Raw genomic sequence first — 24,836 nt, 5'->3', positions numbered from 1 at the left:
AGCCCTGATTCCTACCTTGGTGAGGGGCAGGGAAGAGTAGTCGGGCGCCGTAAGCTTGCCGTTCCTCAACTGGGTGTTTAATCTCAGAGCTGTGGGAAAGTCATTTGACAGAAGACTGCTGTCTTTCACCTCAGTAGGTTTTGGTCTTTGGACCTTAAATATAGTTTAGAGATGATTAACATTAGGATTGGGATTAGGCAAACACTGCAGTCATCATTGTCACAAGGAAGAACCATCAACGGAGTCTAAAAGTGATGGGCAAAAGTGTGATGAGAAACAGGGTATTTGCCTAATCCCAAAGTACGCACTTTTCAATGACACAAGGAAAGATAGTAACCTGACAGTAGAAGAACCCGAGTGCCACCCCCTTCATCAAGTGATGAAAGGGGCATCACCAGAAAGGACCCATACCAGCATCATCTCCCTCCTGATAAGATGCCCTGAAGAGGACAGCAACATTTATGTGAGGAGTCTTGCAGAAATGCACAGCCTCAATCTAATAATGAGAATACATTCGACAGCCGCAGCAGAGGGACGTTCCATGCAACAGCACACTAGTGCTCCTCACAAGTCCAGGTCTCCAAAGATGAAGCACTGTCAGAGACAGGCGGGACTTAGGAAACATGACAACTAAATTCAATGTGGGATCCTGAATTGGACCATAAACTGAAAAATGGGCATAAGAAGGAATACTGGCAAAATTAGAACAATGTCTGTAGTTCAGTTAACAGGACTGTACCAGTGTGAATTTTCTGTAATTGTGCTCTGGTCATGTTGACGTTAGGATTTTAACAATAAGGGAAGCTGGATGAAGCGTACATCCAACTTGTCCATAAAGCTAACACTATTGCAAACAAACAAACAAATAAAAGCCTATCTTTGAAGTATTTAAGGAGTGATTGTTCACTTACAAAGAATGCATTTTGAGGATGAGCCGTTCCCCAAACCATACCTATTCCAATATGAAGGGATGCTGATAGATAAGGGGTTTTCTCTGCTTTATCGGAGACAGCAATAAGATCTGCAGACAAATGACTGGCCTTACCAGAGGACTGCATCCTATTAACTGCCTCAGCCTGTCAGGAGGCCATGTAACCTCAGACCAAATGAGCAGATGACTAAACCAATGTCAGCAGGCAGGAACCCAGGACTAGCCTGGGGACTGGGAATGTGGATGAGCATAAAAGCCTTCTGTGGTCTCAAGGACCTTGCAGGCTATAGGATTTCACTTGGGCTATATGACAGCCCTGTCTATGCAATAATTCCCTAGGCCAACATGTGGGGCTTGAATGTCACTCGACCTGTACTTGGCAGGCTTGGAAAGTGAGTGGTTTGGCATAACTTAACAGATGGTGCTGGTGTCGTTTATTCTCGGAGAATCCACCTGGAAAATTAGAAGACAGCTTTTGTTGCTGGTTGACTAGAACTCTCTCCAATAAAATTAATAATCCAACACGTTCTGTTTCATCAATACCAACTAGAAATACTTCTTGAGATGCTCTTCAATATTTCTTTATCTGCCGTAACCAAAGTTTAAAGGAATTCGCCTACAGCCAAATCCACAATGGCCTCTCTTCATTTGCTCCATCTCTCCTCTGTCCCTCACCCAAGCGGACTGCCTCTCAGGGCCAAGACGAGGCTGAAGCAAATGAGGCACTTGTCTGGGATGGCAGCAAAATAGAAGAGGACACCCAAAATTCAGTAATCAGCAAAAATAATGTATCAATGCAATATTTTTGAAGAATCAACATTTTGGGGGCACCAGAGTGGCTCTGGTGGGTTAAAGCCTCTGCCTTTGGCTCAGGTCATGATCTCAGGGTCCTGGGATCGAGCCCCGCATTGGGCTCTCTGCTCAGCAGGGAGCCTGCTTTCCCCTTTCTCTCTGCCTGCCTCTCTGCCTACTTGTGATCTCTGTCAAATTAAAAAAATAAATAAATAAATAAATAAAAAGAATCAACTTTTGATATTTTGTTCATCATGGATTTTTTAAATTAACTTTTATTTTTAAAAATATGGCATTAAATATGATTCATCTCTACTCTTGAGTTTTATTATTATTATTCTTTGCCCCTTAAATTTTGCCCCTTGGGTAATTGCCCCAATCGCTTACTCTCATCCAGTCTCAGCACCTTGTAGTGCCTTTCATTGATACCAAATGCCCACAATAACAAAGCTGAGCTCCGACCCATGAATGAGCAAGCGTGACAGCTTGCAGGAATGGAGAAGTTATCTTTTCGCTTACCATGAAAGACTGTGGAGGGGCTCTGGAAAATTTCTGTCTGCAGGAAACCTTTGCATAAAAGCACAGGTTGAAAGGAACAGCCATTTACACTACACCTTCACCGGGCCAGCCACTTGCTTTCCAGAAAGCATTTCTTGCATAATGTCTGAATTAAATCTCCCCTTCACAGTTGGGAGGCATGAGTTAAAAGCCCGCATGGCAGCAGAAAAATATAGCTGTGTTTGGTCCAGGTTACAGTTACTGAGGGAACCATAACTTTGATTTGTTCAACTGGTGTAAATGTAAATCCTTAAGTGAAATGTGTTAAGCGAGGAACAAAATGCTCTGTGTTCGAAGATCCTTTTGATCCACGGCTCCGTCTATAGTGCCCCACCTGTCATCTACAATCTGGGGGCAGCAGCTAGTGACTAAACGAGGAAAGTTTTCAGAAAGCAATTGAGGAGTTCTTAGAATAGACATTTTCTCACGGAGATTTCAGGCAACATTCGTCTTAGAGATAAATGCAATTGATTCAGCGGCCCAGATTAGAAAATAAAATGTTTAATCTCATCGCAGTTTCTCCAAGCAATACAACATGCTAACGTTTATCTTTGACGCTTCATCTATTACCTCTTCTACCTTGAATCTAAACTCAACTTAGCTTTTCTCTCCAGCCACATTTCCTATTATTTTCAGCCAGCATTCTGCATTCTGGTTAAGACCAGGCTCTGTGTCTTCCTCCAGGCCTTCATGTTCTTTCCTCTTTGTTCTTTACCTGTTTTCTCTGTCTGGATTGAACTCTTTTTTTTCTTCCTTTTGCTTATCTAATTGTCCAGTTGGTGGTTCTCAGCCTGAATCTAGTCTACAGATCTATCTTGTTTGCCTTGCCAAACTATTTAATAAAAGCAACAGACTCACCATTTCCTGTTGAGCTTCTACATGACTGGCTTCTCATGTTTATGTACGTTATCTGCCTCACCCTATGAGCATCTGAATTGTGAACGTCGGAGAGCCAAACCTTGCTTTTTCTAATAGGCCCAACCCAGTTTCCTCCGGGCTGATTTCTTAAGAAATCATCACAGATTCTTTTTGCCCTGTCTTAGTCACTTACTCTGCTACATTCTGAAACTTTCGGTTTTATTGTAGAATTTAGCACTGAATTATGTGCAGTTTCACATTTGTTCTTATCATGTTATGCTTGTCTGGTTAATGTTGAAAGAGGACTCAACACTTTTTTTGTTATTTCTCTCTTTAATGAATACACTGTCTTTCTTTTTTTTAAAATTTTTTGAAGATTTTTATTTATTTATTTGACAGAGAGATCACAAGTAGGCAGAGAGGCAGGCAGAGAGAGAGGAAGAGAAGCAGGCTCTCTGCTGGGCAGAGAGCCCGATGTGGGGCTCGATCCCAGGACCCTGAAATCATGACCTGAGCCGAAGAAGAGGCTTTAACCCACTGAGCCACTCAGGCGCCCCATACATTGTCTTTCTATTTCACCGCTCACTAAACATGAACTGAGCACCCACTCTTTGTCAGGCACCAGTCTAGGCATTGGGGATGCCAAAGTGATTAAGACAAAGTACTCTTTCATTCAGAAGTACGTCTAAGAACTTATTCCCCAGTACTCCCCAACATTGGCTTCAATGTCTATTCATTATTTCACAGCTCACCTTGTCTTAGGTCTTTCTCCACAATGAACACCTCTCCCTCTACCATGATGAATTCTCCCCAAATATCTAAGTTATGGATGTCTTACCAGAGTGAGCTCCTCTGGTCTCTGATCCATCTAGCCATTCCACAGTCATATGTCCACCCCAGTCTCCTGAAATTTTGACATAACCTACCATTTACTAGAATTGCTCTTATATGGGTATCTGATACTTGGTTTACAGACTCTCCAAGGATAGGGTTGATCCAGTCTTATATTTCTTCTATATTTCTACACTTTCTGGGCAAAGTGCCAAATTCCAAGCAGATACTCAATAATTAATCTTTGTGGTTTGATTGATCCTCTCATCTCAATTGCTCTACTTTCTAGAAATAAATGCTGATGCTAATTTTATTTTTTCATACTCAGCAAAAGCTAATGAGAAAGGTAAATCTGCTGCTGTTGCATTAAAACATCATATAAAAAGCAGGTACCAACTTTGAGTATGGCTGTGCTCCCAACTTTGAGCATTGCTGTGCTCCTGAATCAGGTTAGAATTCAGCTTGCACGTTCCCACAGAAATAATGCAGGATGGTGGTGGTCAGATTCCCAGGCCAGAATGGGTAAGCATGTTTAACCTAGAGTGTAATTTAATTCTGAAACAGAGTAGAGGCTCACATTTACATGTTCTCATTGCGTGAATATTTTACAAACACTGAAGGTACTTTACCTTACCTGACGCTCACCACACTTTGCTTCCGTGCAAGTGTCTGTTTTCTCATCTAGACAATAAACCCCATGGATGCAAGGACTGCATCTGTCTTGTTCACTGTCACATCATAACACAGCACCTGGCACAGACTGGGCAGTCAAAAATATCTGTAGATTTTTAAAAAAATTTTTTTTAAAGATTTTATTTATTTATTTGACAGAGATCACAAGTAGGCAGAGAGGCGGGCAGAGAGAGAGGAGGAAGCAGGCTCCCTGCTGACCAGAGAGCCCAATGTGGGGCTCCATCCCAGGACCCTGAGATCATGACCTGAGCCGAAGGCAGCGGCTTAACCCACTGAGCCACCCAGGCCCCCTTAAAAATATCTGTTGATTTTGATTGAGTTAAATTCTAGTTGAAAGATGATGGGGACATACTGATGTGGATTCAGACTCCCAAATTCACCCCTAGCTAGCTGTGTGCTCTTGGGGAAGTTACATGGCTTTTTCCAGCCAATGAGTTTACCCCTCCCTAATATTTTGTTAGTTGTGGCTATCATGCTAATACGTGTTTCTTTTTCTTTTTTTCATTTTCCCATAGTGCGATCCCTCTGAAAAAGTCTTGATTAATTAATGATGTGTGCATTTTGTGCTGTATTGGCTGAGGGAGTGGTGATGGGAAAGGTGGTATTTGATATCAAAGCCTTTCAACAGCTTTTGAGAACATAGGAGTTCTATTTCCAGCCCTAGTTCCGACATTCTGTGATCTGAGGAAGGTCGCTCAAATATATCTGTGAAAGAGTGGTGATAGGTATCAGTGGTTTTTCAAGCTTTTCCACCTAAGTATCTCCAATTTCAGGTGAAGTGTTCTGCGGGTGGGACCCAAACGTAGAATTTACTTGAATTCAATCTTGTATTTCATCTTAATTATTCACATGTACTTTGTATTCTAAGTCATGATAGATCCATGTTTTAAAGATATTGCAGTTACCTGTGAGTCACACATTCATGAATGCCTGCTTAAGGCAAACACTGTCAAACACCTTATATACAGAAGTCAGTTTTTACCACAATTCTGTGAGTAAGCTATTATCAAGCCCATGTTACTGAGGAGCAAACTGAGGCTTACAGGAGTTGAAATAAATAGACTTAGGCTACCTAGCAAGTTAGTGGCAGAGCCAGAATTCAATCTATCTAAATCTAGACCTTCCCCTATGCCACTTTAGAGGGTAAGTTAGAAACAGAGCCTTCTCTTTGGCTAAAAAGTATGATCATAAAATTGTTTAAGTCATGCTAACTGGAAAAAGCAGAATACAAATTGTCTGCATGTTGCATAGATATTTTTCATGCTCAAGGACTTGAACGCATCATAGAATAATAAGTTAGATACGTTGCAGGGCTGGACTTATGGGTATATTATGAATTTTTCTTTCTGATAATGTTTGTGAAATAACTAGTGGATTTGTAAAAACTGCATAAGTTAGTGGTGTAACCTGAGGGAATAAAAGAGGTAGTTGATTTTGTTAGACATTATAATTCATGCTATATATTTTTGTGAGGGATTGGAAATATAAAAATGAAGGCAAGTCTTCCTCTGTCTTGGCAAGTGTCACTGAGGCTGTAGGTATGTAATAAAGGGGCCTCAAAGAAACTCATGGAGAGGCACTAGAAATCTGATAAGCAGGGTCTGAAAGTGACATCTGTGAAAAGTAGAGTTGTTTGTTTGTTTGTTTGTTTTTCTGTGAAAAGAGCCAGTCTTCAGGAGGCAGAAGGAATGCTTTCATATCTAGGGGCAAGGAATGACACAATTCAGGGAAGGTTAGAGAGGAGTAGTTATAATTTTCCAAAATACCCCCAGAAGAGTAATTATTTATCTACTTGAAACTTATTGTGGAAGGCAAGTTACAACACTACATCCTCCTGGTTTGAGGGAAAAAGGGAAAAGAAGAGAGAGTCCATGTAAGAAAAAGAAAGAAAATCACTAGTTATCTTTGCTTTTTGAGAATAGATAACTTAGAACATCTATTATTTTGCATTATTATCTGAATTGATACGATAAAAAAAAAATCCAGGCAAAATAATTCACCAGTTTATTTGTCCCCCAGTCATCTATCCAACCATCCACCCACCCACCCATCCATCGACACATTCATTACACATATTTATACATGTGCTTAGTACTTCCACTGTGTCAAGTGGGTGCTACACTGCGGAAACTCAAAATTGAAAGATGTGGCACATTAGTTCCAGGAAGTATTGAATAGGTTTTGTTGGAACTCAAAAAATACAGCAACCAATCCTATTTAGGATGAGGTTTAAGTAGGTTGAATGGGAAAAGCCTTCCCAAAGATGATGATTGAGCTAGGTGGTGGTTGTTATTGTTGTTTGTTTGTTTGTTTGTTTTTGACTGTGGAGTAGGAGACTGGCAGGTGACCAGGGAGAGAAGGGCATCTCAAACACAGGCAAAAATCCATCTGGTTACTCTCTATGGGAGAGATGAGCTGGCTAAAGTTGGTTAGAACGGCTGGGTTGGTGCCTGGAAGAAATAAAACCTCACCAGACTCAAATAACTGAACTTCCTCAAAGAGTGGCCCACAGTCCAAGGCTAAGATGTGGTGAACTCTGTTTCATGAAGATTCTGTAATTCTGGGAATATCACAATCAGAATTCTTGGGAGTAGGTAGGATTTCAAGACTCAATGTGAACACAGTAAGACTTGACACAGGCTGAGGGGAATGGGTTGGAAGAATACTAATAATATTAAGATTACATTAAGAATATTAAAAATAGTATGTATTAATAGGCTATATACTCTGATTAGTGAAACTGCTCTTATTATAAAGCCATACTTACACTTATAGCAAAGAGCATATCAGGTGCACATTTTTCCTGCTAGTTCTAACAACATCTTCCTTAAGACATCTTCCTAGATTCCCCTAGATTGAGTTGTCTTTTTTCTGAGTTTAGCCAACACTTTGTGTTAACACTTTCTGTTATGGTCCTTTCCTCGCTGAGTGGTTCTTCCCTAGCCATACCCTGCCAATTGACTATTACTTTTTAAAAGCAGGGACTAGGCTTTCTCTGCCTCTGAATCCCCAGCACTCAAGACAGAGCATGGCATTAGTGAGTCAGTGGTACTCGGTTCTGACTTCATGTCAGAATTATATGGAGAGCTTTTTAAAAACAGCAATGCCTGGACCTTATTAGCCCTAGAGATTTAGAGTTAATCTGGGGTAGAACCTCAGCATGAAAATATTTGTATATTTAGAAATTCCCCAGAATATTCTAGAAATGCAGCAGTGGTTAAGAACTACTAAAGTAGATGCTCAAGGAATATTTCTGGAGGTTTGAATGATAATGAATACCACCTGGCTATCTCATTTTTGTAGGATGGGAGTGTGGAGTGGAGCAGCAACTCAATGTTTAGGCAGATTCCCAAGGCTCTAAATTCATCCCAGACCTAGGAACACTGGGAGCAGAATACTATTCTAGATGCTATGTGCTTATTAGAAAGAAACTCCTAGTGGACTTCTAGGAATGAACACAGGGATCTGGTTCAAGAGGAGTTGGTTATAGTAACCACTTAGGCTGGGCTGTCACTGATTAAGAATATAAAGGGACTGGGCGTACAGAAGAAAAGCTTTCCTGTTTGCAGATGGTCAGGGAAGGATCGGAGCTATAGATTATAAGTGGTATTTTATGGAGACTGGACTATAAAGTGGCCACCTTCTTCTCACCTAGAAAAACCATGAGAAATCATAGATCAAATTGGGAAATTTATAATAAATGGGAAAATAAACCAGTTCTCCCTCTTTCGAATTTATTGTGAGTATATGGGTTGGTCACAGAGATAGTGGGAGAGGAGGGAACACACAACCTAAGCTTTCCCAAATGAGTTGTTTGGTGATGATAGCAAATATTAGACATGAGATAGAACTGTAAAAATATTTTGAAATAACTGTCGCAATTAGGGAACAGTGAAATAAATGACATATTATTTATCAGCATTAAGGCAGAGGCACACACTATGGTAAGGGGAGATAGAGAGACAGAGAGAGATAAAGAGAGGGAGAGAGAGAGATTGAGACTTCATACTTCTCAAGATGAGGAGAACTGCCCTAGTTCTAGAAGGCAGTGATTTTTATCAGCACCATGGAGAAAGGCACAGTCTCCATTGCTTGTTCTGAGATGAGATTCTGGGGATTATTTTAATTATATCCAGTCTGAACTGAAAACAAAACAAAAAACAAAACAAAACAAAAAACCCCAGCATTGATGTCTGTGTAAGTGCACACGTAGATCAGAGGATTCACATTCATTCCTCAGATTTAATGCTCTTTTCTGGTAAACTCTCTTATATTTTAGATTGGCCTAATTTCTCTATAACTTCCCAGCAAAGGAAAAAGAGGTTTGAGGGTAAGATTTTAAAGGTTCATGTTGATGGTAATTTTTCTAAAGTTTCTGGTGTGATCAATTCCTGAGCACACTTGTCAGTGAGATTGGACTCTGAGATCTGGCTAGGACATAAGATAGTGGGGTGTTTTATGAGATCTGTCTCTGAACTTAGTTTTGTGCCTACCTGAATTGGGAGGGGGTCATGGGGAGAGATTCCATTTTTATTGAAAGAAAAAAAAAAGAGGACAATAGAATTTTGATTTAGGGAGATCCTGCTGAGGAAACTAGATCAATCATTACTGAATGAGCTGTCTGATGTCTATATTCTTTCTCTGGAGGATGGCAGAATGATTAGGGGTATTTTCACTGTAGGAAGGAGGGTGGAAGATTGTGTATATTTTTTATTCCTTCTTTCTCCTGTCCACGAACCCCTTAGTCATTTGTGTGGGGTCAAGCTGTGTTGCCAGTATAGTTGAGGAAGTCCATGCCCAGAAGCTTCCAGATTCTCCATTCTGATTCCCTCCCCTCATCTAAGAATCTCTCCTTACATCTCTACGAGTTACCTGACACCTCACATCAGTTTTTCTAATTAATTAATTAAATGAAATTAATGTGGTGATTAGTTATTGTATGTCTGGTATTTGTTCTACATACCGAATCTAAGTAATAACATAGATTTAATCCCTTTCCTCAAGGAATTTGGGGATGGTGCACAATATATTATTCAACAGTGAAACAGGGTCAGGTAGGAGTGGATATGTTAGGACCCTTAACCCAGATGGGTTTATACTCTCATGTTTTAATGTTCTCAGTCAAGGCTATATTTTAACAGGAGAGAATTAACTGTAAGTCAGAGTGACATTCTATCCATGAAACTTCAAGTATCAACAAACAGTTGGAGATGTATTTGAGAAATCATTTGGGGTGGGAAAGAATCATGTTGATCTGTACAGATAACTTCTCTGCCCATGGCTGAAGCCATCCTCCCATTAAGGACAAAGTGTGATAAAGCAAAGACATAAAGCAAAAGGGAACAAAGGAAACAGAAGAGAAATGGCAGGCTGCTGGTGGGGGCGACAGAGAGGAGGGCAATAATGGAAGGAGGGAGGGAAAAGCTCATTGGGTAGCCCTCGCATGGAGAGATGGAAGCTACATTTTTGAATGGCTTTCTGGATAAATATTAGCAAAAAGATTTCACCAGGGAATCTTCACCCACCTTTCCTTATTGGATGCATGGTTTAAAATACATGGTCTCCCAAACAAGAAGCATCTATTACACATTAAGTGATGTGCTTAGTCATTTTTAAAAAAGTAATAATATATAAGCCCTATTCTGAATTTTCTGAGTAGCAGAGTTAAAAAGGGCGCTTAACGGGAGTTCATCTTGTTCTTATGCAAACAAAAAATCTTGACATTATAACTAATAAGCCCATGTGGCAGTACTGAAGATGTGTGAGTATATTAATTTTCTTGAAGTATTACAAAAAGTTCACAGACCTCCATTTCTACAATATAAATCTTAAAGGAACCCATTGCTGTGGGGTGGGGGAGGGGTGGCATTTGGACCTGTATGTTGCTTGTTATATTTAGATATTGTAAGTGATACAAAATTGCTAAAATACCTGTGTACACGATATGTAAGCCTGGAAACCAAGAAGGCAAGCATTCAAATCCACCCCCATCACTTACAACTCTGTGACTTAGGACAAGTTATATAAACCTCTGAATTACCTCATTTGTGACATAGGAGGAACTAGTATGGCAGATTGATAAGCTTATTCTGTGAACTAAATGAGATAGTGCCTATAAAACACTATTATTATAGTAAACGGCATATATGAAGTGTTCAATAAATATTGAATGGTAATGATAATCAGGATGAATCTTATTTTATATCTTAAAATGGGATAATACTTGTCCCCAGGGTTTTCCCAAGACACACTGAAATTATAAATACAAAGCACACAGTTCATTGCGTGGCATACAGGAAGAATTTAGTAATTGTTAGTTGTATTCTTTAGCTATTTCTCTTTATACAATTTCATAGACTCCTCCTTTTTTGAAGAACTAAACACGAAAGTAGAGCATCTCTGAGGTACATCTTCGTAAGTGGCTCCAACAAGTCTCCATTCATCAGTGCTGAGATGTTAGACTTAGAGACCTTGGAAGGCTTAATTTTTTTCTTTCTAGCCTGCAGGTTTGAGGTTCCAGTGTATTTTAATAAAAGTCCCCACAAAGCAACTTACAGGATCTGAATAAAAGCAGTGTTTCTCTTTAAGTACAATGGGATTTTTGTTGTTTTTGAAGGTGATGGTTTTGTGTGTGTGTGTGTGTGTGTGCATTTTTTTTCCCCCTGGTTGTTTTAAGTAGATTTTTTTTCCCCTTGCCTTCCAGAAAATGGAAGTTAAAAGCTTTTGATAAGTGGAATAAAACATTTCAGTTGGGCCTTTTAAAAAGTATTAACCCATGTTACTTTGAAGAGCTCTTTTGTCAGCTTAGTAACACTGACACTCCAGGTTGTGAGCGGCAGGGTCCCACAAGGGTAAGGGACCTCAGACCTCAACACAGGGCTGTGGGCAACATGCTGTGGTCCCTGCTGTGTATCCCCACTCAGTCCCTGTGAGTATGATTCTTTGGGTGTGTAGACTGACTTTCATTCTTTTCTAATTGGGCAGTAGTTCTATTTTCTTTATTATCATACATGATTATTATGTGAATTTCTATCAAACCAAAGTAAGTAAAATTATCCCTTTAACCTCACATCTCTCCTCCTTACCTCTGCTTGGGGGTACCATTATTAATGGTTTGCCATACATTTTGCAGACTTTGGGGACATGGAAAAGGATTTTTTAAAAAAACATAAATGGGCTTATGCATGGTGCTCTATAGTCTCTTTCTACTGAGTGTATTAAAAGTATCTTTCCAGATCAAGTCATATCTACCTTCTCCTAGTCCATTGTATGGACAAGCTGTTGTTTATCTAATAGGATCCCAGATTTGGGGACATTTATCTTGTTTGCTGCATTTGGATATTTAAAACAATACAATATGCCATAAACAGCTGTGCACACAAATGTTTGTCTTATTTACTTTGGACAAATTTGCAGAATGATTTATCATCTACAAAGTGCTGCTGCCTCTATTCATTTCTGTGATCCTAAAAGATGGCTGCTGGGGCACTTATAAGCCTTGACTCTAAAGCACCCTCACCTCTCAGCACCAGCACCATGCTTCGGAAAGAGCCCCAAATTAGACAGAACTGAGCTTGGGTTCAGGCCTAGCCACTTAGGAATGGATAATGCCTGGGAAAATCCTCATATTTCATTGGGGGCTTCATGTATATTTTATTTTATTTTTTTAAGATTTTATTTATTTATTTGACAGGGAGAAATCACAAGTAGTCGGAGAGGCAGGCAGAGAGAGAGAGAGAGGGAAGCAGGCTCCCCGCTGAGCAGAGAGCCCGATGCGGGACTCGATCCCAGGACCCTGAGATCATGACCTGAGCCGAAGGCAGCGGCTTAACCCACTGAGCCACCCAGGTGTCCCTTCATTGATATTTTTAAAAAATGTAGGATCATAGATGTCTCATCTATATGCACAGTTTCTGGCCTATAGAACTCAAGTTTCTGGCATATATGACCTCAAGATTGGTAATATCAGTGTCATATGGGAGCCCACATCTTATTTTCCTTTTTAACCTAACTTTCTGCCCCCCACTCAAGCTCTCCGCTTCTTGAGAAGGTTGATTTATGGTGCAGAGACATTTATGACCACTTGAAGGCATTGTTTAAATCCTACTTGGGAAATGGGGGACACCCTGTGGGTAGGAAAGACAGAGATGATGGGGAGCAACAAAGTCCCCTGCTGGACTTTACTGACCCCCAACTTCCACATCTCTGAGTCTTTGGCTACCTCTGTCACTTGCTTCATACAATGAGGTGTTGTGCACTTAGAATCAAGTCTTTCAGGATGGGAAATGGTTCAAACAAGAAGAAAGAAGACAGCGCTAAACCTAGAACTCATGAGAAAAATCACATTGCCTCTAGGGGCCATAGAAAGAAGTGACTGTGCTTTAGATGATACTGTTACTATTTTTGAAAGTTAGGATATTTTCTTTCTAGGTAAGTGTTTGTGGTGCCTTTGAGATAAGAAAGAAGTTTAAAAGACCTCTTACATAGAAACCCAGAGCAGAGAAAAATAGTAGTGGCCATAGATTGTAGTTGTTTCCATGGTCAGAAAATACATTATTTCTTTTTGGTTAAAAAAAAAAAAAAAAGTCTTTGGATTTAACTCTGTAGTTGTGACCTTGAGACCTTTATCTTAGCATTAAAAAAGACCTAAAGACAAAGCAGGTGGATGAGCTGAGATTGTCCTTGGCATGAACACAAGGACCAAGACTGCTTGTGTGCTGGAGTGGAGAAAACAGTTGGCCAGTCATTGTTCAGAAGAACTGGTTTTTCATTCTCACTCTGATGACTTTACTTGTGGCTGGTCACATGATCTCCATGCTGCGCCGCCCCGGGGTTGTACTAGAACTCCTTTCAAAACCAAAGATATTTGCATTACACACTCACATTTTTTTTGTTGTTGTTGTTATTTAACATTATCACATGAACTTGTAATATTTGGAATGAAATTGGCTTACATATAAACATTTAAATATGAAAATTTGGAGTAGAATCCCCCGTAAAAATGATACTTGAAACATAGTCGCATTGTTTGCTCCCTCTTGAAAACCTCCCAGAACGAAAGCAAAGGGAGTTTTCTAAAAGAAGGTAGATACCATATGGTGAAGGAATAAATGAGTTAGCAGATCCAGGAAAGGACATTCATAAGCCAACAGAGGGGAGAGCTGAGAACTCATCCAATCTAAAGCAAAGATTTCCCCCAAGTTTCAGGAACGGGTAGTAGGAGTTGCCCCTGGAGGCGGGATGAACAGGAGGAGGTTTAACAAGGAGAACCAGCTGCACATGTGTTTAAGAAGCAATCTGACGCCCTGCAGTGGGGGTTGCTGGAAGTTTATGCTATAAAGATAAAACAGAAGACTGGACTAGGGAACACTCAGCAAAATCGAAGTCAATGATGCCATTCTCGAAACAAGTTATCAATCAAAGTATACATCCCAGAAGCAGAAACTTCTGGCACTTTGGTCCCACTCAGCTCCTGGAGGGCTACAGCCAGGGCTTGACCCTTCAGACAAGAGAGCAGAGAATACTTGTCTGTGGAATCTGAGAAGCGCAAGAAGAATATATGTTATATATGAAGAAAATGAAGATATATATGATGAAGAATATACTATATATGGGTATTTGAGTCTCTCTGACGAAGGGTCCCAACCAGATCACCCTACAATGTAAGTCACAGACCACAAGCTCTACTCACACGCTCGGAGTTGGCAACCAGATTTTGAGTTACCACACTGAAACATGAACGCACCATCATTCATTCCAGAGCACAAGGGAAAACTTGGACTAAAAGAGAGCACAAAACAAGCAAGCAGAAGAGAAGCAGCTTGGAGGAAAGAGCAACTTTGTGAGGCAAAGCAAACCTAAAAAGAGAATTTTTAAAAACAAAAGAAGAAGCAATCATGAATCAGAAAAAATAAAGTATAAAGAAATTCAAAGAACTAAAAAGAATTTCTGTTCCCCCCCCCAATTACTTTTTTTTTTTTCCTTTTAGGGAAGAAAAAGTTGTACAAGAGATGGGAACTTGTTATAATTTACAAAATATTTTAAACACTGAATATTGGTCAGGCCAGAATTGTGGTCTGACTGTATGGGAGAAAGAGACATGGGAAGGATGCTGTTGCCCAATGCGGCTGGCTGGTGCAGGCAAGGGAGTGGAGCCCTGTTGTTTACCGTGCTGGATAACCACAGGAAGAGAAAAAAATAGTTTAAAAAAGGCATCATACAAGCATATTATTGGCAACATCGTCACAAATACCCAAATAACAACTACCTGAAAGACGTAAACAACTTCAAAGAACAAGTAAACAACTTCAAAAAACAAAGAAACAAGAAAGAAGTAAACAACTAGCTGAAAGAAGTAAAGAATTTCCCTTGGCAAGGGGAACAGGAGGGATTGCTGTTTTGCTGTGGTTATTTTGTTTTATTAGTGAACCTCGGAAGATGTTTTTAAACTTTACAGCTTTGTAACTTTGATAAAGAGAAGCAAAGTTTTATGCCACCATCTGTTAATTGGTCAGTATTACTTGTATAAATGTAGAATTCTCCAGTGGTTAAGAAATCTCTTATGTGGTTAGATAGTGAGCACATGTCGAAAGTTTTTATTTAAATATATGGAACAAGCTGAACAAGGAGAGAACTGGTTCAAACAAATTTAAGGTTCTTGATTTTTTGTGGGAGAGGAGAGACATATAAAATTTTCCTTAGATATAAAACAAAATTTCTACAGAGCAATGGAATTATATAGACATCAGCAAACCAGCAAATAATAAAACAAAATAAAATGACCCCTTTGTCATTTTTCTAAAGTTAACCTCTAACTTGACAGGGCTGTTAACATTTCTGGTTTCTAGTAAGTCGTGGAAGAATAATCAGACAAAGTTACATTTCTGCAAAAAGCAAGGGGACGACCCCCTCTCCCTCCCCAGACAAGTTGGGCTGATCACAAAGACTCTATTAAAAAATCAAGTATCCTTGGGGCGCCTGGGTGGCTCAGTGGGTTAAGCCACTCCCTTCAGCTCAGGTCATGGTCTCAGGGTCCTGGGATCGAGCCCCTCATCGGGCTCTCTGCTCAGCGGGGGGCCTGCTTCCTCCTCTCTCTCTCTCTGCCTGCCTCTCTTGTGCCTGCCTACTTGTGATCTCTCTCTGTCAAATAAATAAATAAAATCTTAAAAAAAAAAATCAAGTATCCTCATTTTGCTTTATTTCTAAGTTTTGATCTATTCCCTGCCATAAATATAACTTTAGAAATAAAACAATGTTATTAAGTTCTAACTAGATGCTGTTGTGCACTGTTTGCTCTAACCTGCGGATTTCTTTGTTTAAAAAAGAACTTTGTATGGGGGCACCTGGGTGGCTCAGTGGGTTAAAGCCTATGCCTTTGGCTCAGGTCATGATCCCAGGGTCCTGGGATCGAGCCCCGCATCGGGCTCTCTGCTCGGCAGGGAGTCTGCTTCCTCCCTCTCTCTCTGCCTGCCTCTCTGCCTACTTGTAATCTCTGTCTGTCAAATAAATAAATAAAATCTTAAAAAAAAAAAAAAGAACTTTGTATGAAATAGAGAGGTGATAGAGACATGTTAGCAGCAAGGGGAAATTTTTCTACTTGATATCAAAATGAGGGTTAAAAAATGAAAAAAGAGGACAACTTTTGCATAATATGATTCAATGTTAGAAAATGCTGTGTCTATATATTATTACATAAAATCATCTCATGTGTGGTATGTTCTCTTATTGTTCGGTAAACACTGTGGGAGATCAGTTGTCCTGAGGTGCATTCTACATGCCAGGGCTGGGCAAAGGGCTTTAAGTGAGACACGAGGCACCCCTCACCCTCTTCCAGCTCTCCTTCCACCATGTTATATGTCAGGCTTATGCATAAGATTTCACTTAAAGAAGAGACTCTAAGTTCCATCCAGATATCACAGCCTATAATTATTAAAAAAAGAAAAATCACTACTATTTGCATTGTGTTTAGGTTGGATGGATTAATTTCTTTGCAAGGCCCATAATGGGAAGACTGACTTTGTCTTTTCAATTATAAACCACCGTTTAGTTTGAGCCCAGAAGACACTTTCCTAGAGATTCCTTCCACTTGCCTGGCACTGGAGCAATTAACAGCAGGTGATTTGTGGCTGCATTTTTACTGCTTAGCACAGGTTTATCATCTTGAAAGTTTTCCATTTGCATATATGCTATACATTTTTTGGGTGACATTTCGATATCAACCAGAGTTTAGATTATGTATTGCCTTGCACTGCATTTTCTGCTACGTGCTGAGAATCTGTAAGCCCAGGCAGAATGCTGCTGCAGACCCAGTGGGACATGAGTTGCTGCCACCACTTATTGAGGACTTACTATGTGCCAACCCTTAGTATCAAGGGATTTACCTGCATTACTTTATTTATTTCTCAAAACAGCACTTTGAGGTTTCTACCGTTTGCCACACTTTATAAATAAACTGAAACTCAGAGAAGAAAGGTCATTTGCCCAAGGTTACCTAACTCAAATGAGCAGCACTGATATTCAAACTCAAGTTTGTCTGATCCCAAAACACTCTGCTGTACAACCTCTCATATTGGGAGCTTTCAGAGTGAAATGAATTAAATTTGACAGTTTTCCACTTTTAAATACCAAACTTCCTGAACAGTCTAATTGCCGCTCTCTGGACTAAGATGAAATGGCTATTTAAAAGAAGCGGGGAGCAGGAGGTCAAGAGAAAAGGGGTTTTATTATCTCTGTTGGTAAAGGAAGAGATGTAATCCTGGAAAAAAATAACATCAAATGGAAACCATTATATAAATTTGCAGTGGGCTTAGGTTGATGAAATTGCAAGGGAATGCAGAGAAGATAAGGGAGTCATGAAGACACAGCACTGGAGATTTTCTAAAAGGGAAAGAAAAGATCAGAATCCCCTGAAGGCTGTTAGAAGCTGGCTCCCTTGAAGTCCAGCTCTATGTAACTTGAGAGATAGGATGAGGCTGACAAGGCCCCAAAGCAACAGCCAGAGATTTGTGTTCGTGGTCCAGGCTGCTTGTGTGTCTGGGTGAGGAGCCAGCTCTGCAGCCAGACTGCTGGGTCTGAATCCTTTTTCCCTAGCTGTCTAGCTGGGTGATTCTGGACAAGGTACTTGACCTCTCTGGACTTTCATTTCCACAAGTGAACAAATCATCTCATGTGTGGGAGATTATAATATTGCCCATCTTGTTGTGAGATGAGATAAAGCATTTGGAAAGGTGCCAGGTATCTAGTAAGCACTCACACGTGTTAGCATTACAGTTCTTACATAGACATCACAGTCATGTAATGTACAAGATGGGAAATTGTAAGTCAGTACAAAGGCTTGAAGAAATGAAGGAGAAGGAAGTCAGGAGAGAGGTTGGCCTGGAGCTGAAAAGTGAAGGGAGATTTTCCTTCCCCCTAGCCCTGAGCAGATGTCGGGAAAGGGCTGGACGGTGGTGGGAAAGCTCACCTAATCTAGCAAGAGAATCTTGCAAGAGCTTGAGGTCTGGTGGAACTTAATGGAGCATGAGAACTTGTTTCTGTGAAATATGCTGGGACAGAAGGCTTGCTGATGAGCTTCCCGGGGAGCTCCTTGGAGCTGGAGAATCAGGGGTTATAGCCCAAGTGTAGAAGAAGTGTGAGGCAGAGAGAGGAAGCAAGCTCAGTTATACATTTTCGGATGGCAGTGGTCACTGAAAGCCCACTGGGAGGAGAAGGGGCTTTTCAATAAGCACATTTTCTTCCTTCTTTCCTTCCTTCCTTCCCTCTTTTCTTTCTTTCTTTCTTCTTTTGGCCTTCCCAAACTCTATTTTCCTCTCATTGGTTACATTAAGAGACAGACTACAATTAAGTTGAATGCAGCAAAGTTTAATGAGGTTCTTATGAATGAGTGTAAGTAGTTATCTACCTTTTTAGCCACCATTTCTTAGGTTTTTCATTTGTCAGACTCTGGCTGGGTTCTGGAGACACTGTCTTTTCCCAAATTCCAGTCTCCATTTCTAGAGCTTCACATTGCGTTGTGTCATGGTTCTTAGCCATCAGAATAATCCATGTAAAATTCAGAAGTTGCTGATGCTCAGGCTGGCTCTCAGACCCACAGAATCTCCTTCAGTGGAATTAAGCAAGTACATTGTCTCAGAATTACAGGTGTTAATTTTAAGTTCACATCAACCTTGAAAGACTAGTGAGAGAACCTTCTGGAGTTTGTAGATGATGAAGTTGAAGCTCAGAGAGGTTAAGTTATAAGTGAGAACACACAGCTGATTAAGGGCTGGGTTGGAATTCAGACCTAGAGCTGCTATCTCAAAACCCCAAGGCCTTTGCACTTGGCCATGACCACCCTCCTATTTGTGCATAGATGAAACTCTGTGTCTTAAGGGTATACTGGTATAAGGATTTGAGAATGTAGTGAATCGGTATTGTAAATATGCCCCAAACCCTCATGCATCATGGCAAATGCTCAAAGAGCACCAGCAATTTCTACCCAAGGTTCAGTGACTTGTATTGAACGTGGGTAGTACCCTATAAATGTTACAATGAGGTTCACAATGATTTCCTTCAAGATAGATAATGAAGCTTCTACTGTATAAGCTCCCCCATGGTTATAGTTTCCATCACATAAGCCCAGTCCTCGATTCCAGAAACACTGCCTCCTCCTAAGCTCAGTGGTGATAGTGACCTCCCCCTATTGTTAATCCTTAGGTTATTTTGCTTTGTGACTCAGCTTTTTCATCACCCAGATAATCAATTTCCTTCAGTAAATTCCTTCCTTATTCCAGGTGAGATTCTGACAGTTACACCAATGAAGAAACCAAGATTCAGAGAAGTAGCCAATAACACAATAATTCTGTAGTTAGTATTCTAAAACAAAAGTTTCTGATTCCAGAGGTAAGCTCTTAATCTCTGCCACAGATTTAGTAAAATTTAGTGAAATTCCTGGTACCCAGTGCCAGGTGATGATGGCCATGGGGATATGATGACAATGACTATGATGATGATGATGGTGGTACTGATGTTGGCACTGGTGGTGACCTTGATGATCAGCACGTCTGACTGCTGTTGTATGTCCTTTGGAAGAGTGTGCAGATACAATGTCTGGTTGTCACACAGATGTCTCTGACTGTGTTCCAGACCTTCACCTACCACCACATCCAAGAGATCATGGTCCAGCTTCTTCGCACAGTGAACCGGACGGTCATCACGATGGGACGGGATCATGTTCTGATTGTGAGTAGATCTCTTCCTCTTGTCAAACATTTTGAACTGTTCAGGGTCAAGGAATGGATTTTCTGGAACACCAGGTCATGTTGAACACCTAGTGCTAATCGTTATTTTGTTTTGGAGTAAAACAGATTTTTTTTCTTTGTCTGAGTTGGGATAACATGAGAGTCAACTCAAGTTACTGAAATAAAGCAACACTTAAGCCTTGTCCACCAAATTGAGTGTACCAGTGGGGATGAAATGTCTCTGGTAAAGACAGAAGACTGAGAAGCTTTTTATAAGTGGGATAGGCAGAATGTCCCCCATTCATGTCCACCAAGATCCTTTTCTTTTGGACTAGAGTCAAGCAATGTCCAGTTTCAGGGTCCTGTGAGTTTGGTTTTCTAAGTGGATTCACTGTATGTTAACTCTGCCCACAGACATTAGTTAATTTATCCCTGTTAAGCTTGGGTTAGCGTTTTGCACAAATGCTATATTCTGAAGATCAGGTGATTCCTGCCTCATTGTCTGATTATTTTCCCTCTCCAGACAGAGTCCACTTCTAACCCTTTAACCTTTGGGTTAAACCATGTTGTTTTAAGCCACAGGCCAAAAACAATGCTTATAGGGGCCAGTCACCAATATAAATAAGTGTGTTTGTCTATGTCACTTCTCTGCTTAAACTCACCAATGGTTTTCCATCTCACTCAACATAAACTCCAAACCATTACTAGGGCCTGAAGTGCCCTATGTCCCTTTTCTCCCACACATAAAACATGATTATTTTTGCTGTTGCCTCAGTTTGACCTATATCCGCCTCAGGTCTGAGGGCTTATTTCCTCATGTAAATCTGATCTTGGCTCAGGTGTCACCTAATTAGAGACACTTCCCTGCCCTGATTACCCTGTCTTAATAACCAACACCTCTCCATTCTCTTTCCATCTCTGTACCATACTTCTTTATTTCTTAGAATTTATCACCACCTGATATATATATACATATATATATACATACACACACACACATATATATATGTATCATATATGTATGTATATATATATATACGTGTGTGTGTATATATATATATGTATACATATATATATATATATGTAGATGTAGATATATATATATGTCCCTTGATTGATTGATTGTCTGGCTCTGCTTGTGAGAAAATGAGCTCTAGGATGTAAGGATTTCATCTGTTTTATTCATTTATATCTCCAAACCCTACAATAGTGCCCTGCATAGAGTAGGTACTTGATAAATATTTGTTGAATGAATGAGCGAATGAGTGAATGAAGTGTACCAGACAGGGATGCTAATGTTTAGTGAGGACAAGTGCTTCTTAGCTGTGATTGATTGACATCGTGTGGAATTGGGCCATACAGTTGCCACAATTTCCAAATTCTCAAGGGAAACTGAAAATGTGAAATTCTCTGATATTTAGGTGTTGGCAGCTAATAAAAAATATATTTATAAACATTCTCTGATCCCCTGAACAGCTGGATTCAGCTTTCAGGAAGCCAGTTTGGGATCTCAGCTAGGTTTAGGATGTTGATTGTTCATATGCTATAGTCCTCCTTCATGGATACAGAATATAAGGTGCTAAGTGTTTTAAAAGTATTTTTAAAATAGCTGGGCAAACTCTGGAAAACAGTATGGAGGTTCCTCAGATGGTTGAAAATAGAGCTACCCTATGACCCAGCAATAGCACTACTGGGTATTTACCCTAAAGATACAAATGTAGTGATCTGAAGGGGCACATACACCCGAATATTTATAACAGCAATGTCCACAATAGTCAAAGTATGGAAAGAACCTAAATGTCCATCAACAGATGAATGGATAAAGAAGATGTGGTATATATGTACAATGGAATACTATGCAGCCATCAAAAGAAACAAAATCTTACCATTTGCAATGATGTGGATTGAACTAGAGGGTATTATGCTGAGTGAAATAAGTCGATCAGAGAAAGACAATTTTCATATGATCTCTCTGATATGAGGAATTTGAGAGGCAGGGCAGGGGGTTGTGGGGAGTAGGGAAGGTAAAAATGAAACAAGATGGGATCAGGAGGGAGATAAACCATAAGAGACTCTTAATCTCACAAAATAAACTGAGGGTTGCTGGGGAGAGAGGGGTAGGGTTAGGGTGGCTGGGTTATGGAAAATGGGGAGGGTATGTTCTATGGTGAGTGCTGTGAAATGTGTAAGCCTGATGATTCACGGACCTGTACCCCTGAGGCAAATAATACATTATATGTTAATTTTTTAAAAAGTAGCTGGGCAAGGATTTGATCCCAAGAAGCAGCGGAGTGTAACGATTTTCTTTAGACCCATTTGGTTCTGTTCAGTCATGTCAATGCATGTTTACTTAATGTATACTGTGTGCATTTAAAGCAGTGGTGACATCCATAGAGAGGGCCAGCTGGTCAGGTGCTCCTGCCTTCCTGGGGCAGACAGCTGTGTAAATTGGTCTTTGTCATTTGTCTCACTTAGAATCCTTCCACTTTAGAAGTATCATCATTTCTTACTCGGTTACAAGCTTTTGTATCTGTGGCTTCCATAACACCCCTTAGATAAGCATTTTATAACCTCTCTAATCTTTATTCCTTTTATTTGGAGCCAGACCTAAAGATGATCATCAATCTATTTGGGTCATTCTGTATATAGCATGTCTTAACTCTCTGCCTATCCTTTAGAACAGTCATCTTTTAAAACAGTGTGTGGATCATAGGAAGTGCCAAGTAACTGGTGTCTTATTATCTTCCTTTCTATCTGGTACATTTCATTTCTCTGTCCCTTTGTATTATCAACACAGGCAAGTGAGCATAGTTTGGGCCCCATTCACTACAGTCTCTTATCTGAGCCATTCATTTGATGCTCTGCCTTGGTTACTCATCTTGCTAACACATATTCCTCACTGCTGTCCCATTAATCTTTGCCAGGACATTCCCATACTCTGGAATGTTCTGTGGGTCCCCACTCTCTACCAAACTAAGTCTTATGACCATTCTCAGCTTCTGTGATTTGGCCATAACCACATTTCTCAGCTTTTTCATCTACTTTTTTCCATCCAAATATTAAACCAAAATGGATGTCTGGATCTTGCCCCCAAATGCCTGGTATTTTCTCACTCATGCTGCTTTGTCTGTAATTCCTTAGTATGCCATCTCAGTCTGTTGAAATCCTACCTAGTCTTCAAGGTCTATCACAAACGCACCACTCTGGGTGGTGCTCAAATCTCACAAGCCTGGTCAGGCACTCCCGGCCTCTTCTAAACCACACAACACTCTTTCTTCCTTTGCTTGCTCGCTTTTAGTTTTATTGGAGTGAAATTTGCATACTTTAAAATGTAACCATTGTAAGGATTCAGTTAGATGAGTTTCAGTAAATTTACAGTGGGGCAACCATGATGGTAACTCAGGTGCCGACATTTCCTTCATTGCGGAAATTTTCCTTTGCAATCTGTCTGCATCACACCCTTACCCCTCCATGCCCACCCCAGCCCTGAGCAACCACTCCTCTCCTCTCTGTCTCTATAGATTTGCCTTCTCTGGACATTTCATGTAAGTGAAATTATGCAATTCGAGGTCTTTTATGTCTGCTTCTTTTCTTAGCATCTTTTTGAAGTTCATCCATCTTTGAGGATGTATCAGTACTTAATTCCTTTCTTTTTTAAAAGATTTTACTTATTTATTTATTTGACAGAGAGAGAGATCACAAGTAGGCAGAGAAGCAGGCAGGGGGGAGAGGAAAGCAGGCTCCCCGCTGAGCAGAAAGCCCAACGCGGGGCTCGATCCCAGGACCCCGAGATCACTACCCGAGCCAAAAGCAGAGGCATTAACCTACTGATCCACCCAGGCGCCCCAGTACTTAATTCCCTTTTATTGCTGAATAGTATTATACTGCATGAATATGGCACACTTTGTTTATCCATTCTCTAGTTGAGGGATATTTGAATTGTTTCCAACTTTTGACTATTATAAATAACATTGCTGTGAATATTAACATAACAAATTTTGTGTGAACATATTTTGATTTCTCTTGTGTGGAAATCTAGAAGTGGAATTGCTAGGACATATGGAAAGCATATGTCTAACTTTATAAGGAAATACCAAGCTGTTTTCCATAGTGGCCATTTTATATTTCCATAAGCAATATGAGGGTTCTAGTTTATCTACACCCTCACCAACACTTAGTATTGTCAGTCTTTTGGATTGTAACAATTCTGATGGATTTATAACAATGCTAGCGGTGTCTTATTGTAATTTTAATTTGCATTTCCTTTATGACTAATGATGTTTCTGTGTACTCTCTCTCTCTCTGTCTCTCTCTCTCTCTCTTTTTTTTTTGATGTTGCTATCTGTGACATTGCTATACTAACTCATCCCTCATACCACAGAACTTTTAAGGCTTGGGCCTTTCTATAAATTGGGGTAATAATAGACCTTCTTCATAGAGTTCCTGTGGGAATTAATTGAAATAACACATGAAAAGCATTTGCATATATGTTACTTGTACATAATATTCTTTGACTTATTCATTCCTTATTTTATGAGAACCTCTTATATACTTAGCACAAAGACTCAGAAATGAGTAGCATGGTCTGTGCTCTCAAGGAAACCATGACCTCCTTCGATGGGATGTCTCTCAAATACCTCAGACTCACTGTGTCCCAAACACAGCTCATCACCAGCCCATTAGAGCCTGCTTCACACTCTCCTTTCATTCAGGACCCCCATTTATGGTACTGACCTCCTAGAACTGTAAGAGCTGCCCTTGATTGCTCCCTCTTACTCACCTGCCTGCCCTTCTAGCCTCCCACTAAATCAGGCTGTTTTCTGCACATCTGGCTTCAGTCCCTCCCCACCCGGCTCCCCCATTTGCCTTCAAAGCCCCTGGACATTCTCAGTCACTGGGTTCGTTGTACTTAGTCTGTGATTTCCTGTCTCTCTGTTCCAGACTCCCTCCATTCT

At 40.3% G+C, this 24,836-nt stretch overlaps 1 protein-coding gene across 1 annotated transcript in view; it reads left to right on the top strand.

The window, feature by feature from the left end:
- The window catches only part of DOCK2 (dedicator of cytokinesis 2), a 424,170-nt gene that overhangs the window by 169,091 nt on the left and 230,243 nt on the right, over positions 1-24,836 (top strand). Inside the window, exon 27 of the mRNA XM_044229734.1 lies at positions 19,787-19,882. Within this exon, the coding sequence (XP_044085669.1) occupies positions 19,787-19,882 (96 nt within the window). The remainder of the gene's footprint in view (positions 1-19,786; positions 19,883-24,836) is intronic.

Source organism: Neovison vison, chromosome 1 (genome assembly GCF_020171115.1).
Source record: "Neovison vison isolate M4711 chromosome 1, ASM_NN_V1, whole genome shotgun sequence".
Lineage (NCBI taxonomy): Eukaryota > Metazoa > Chordata > Mammalia > Carnivora > Mustelidae > Neogale > Neogale vison.
This window is presented reverse-complemented; position numbering and strand designations above follow the sequence as displayed.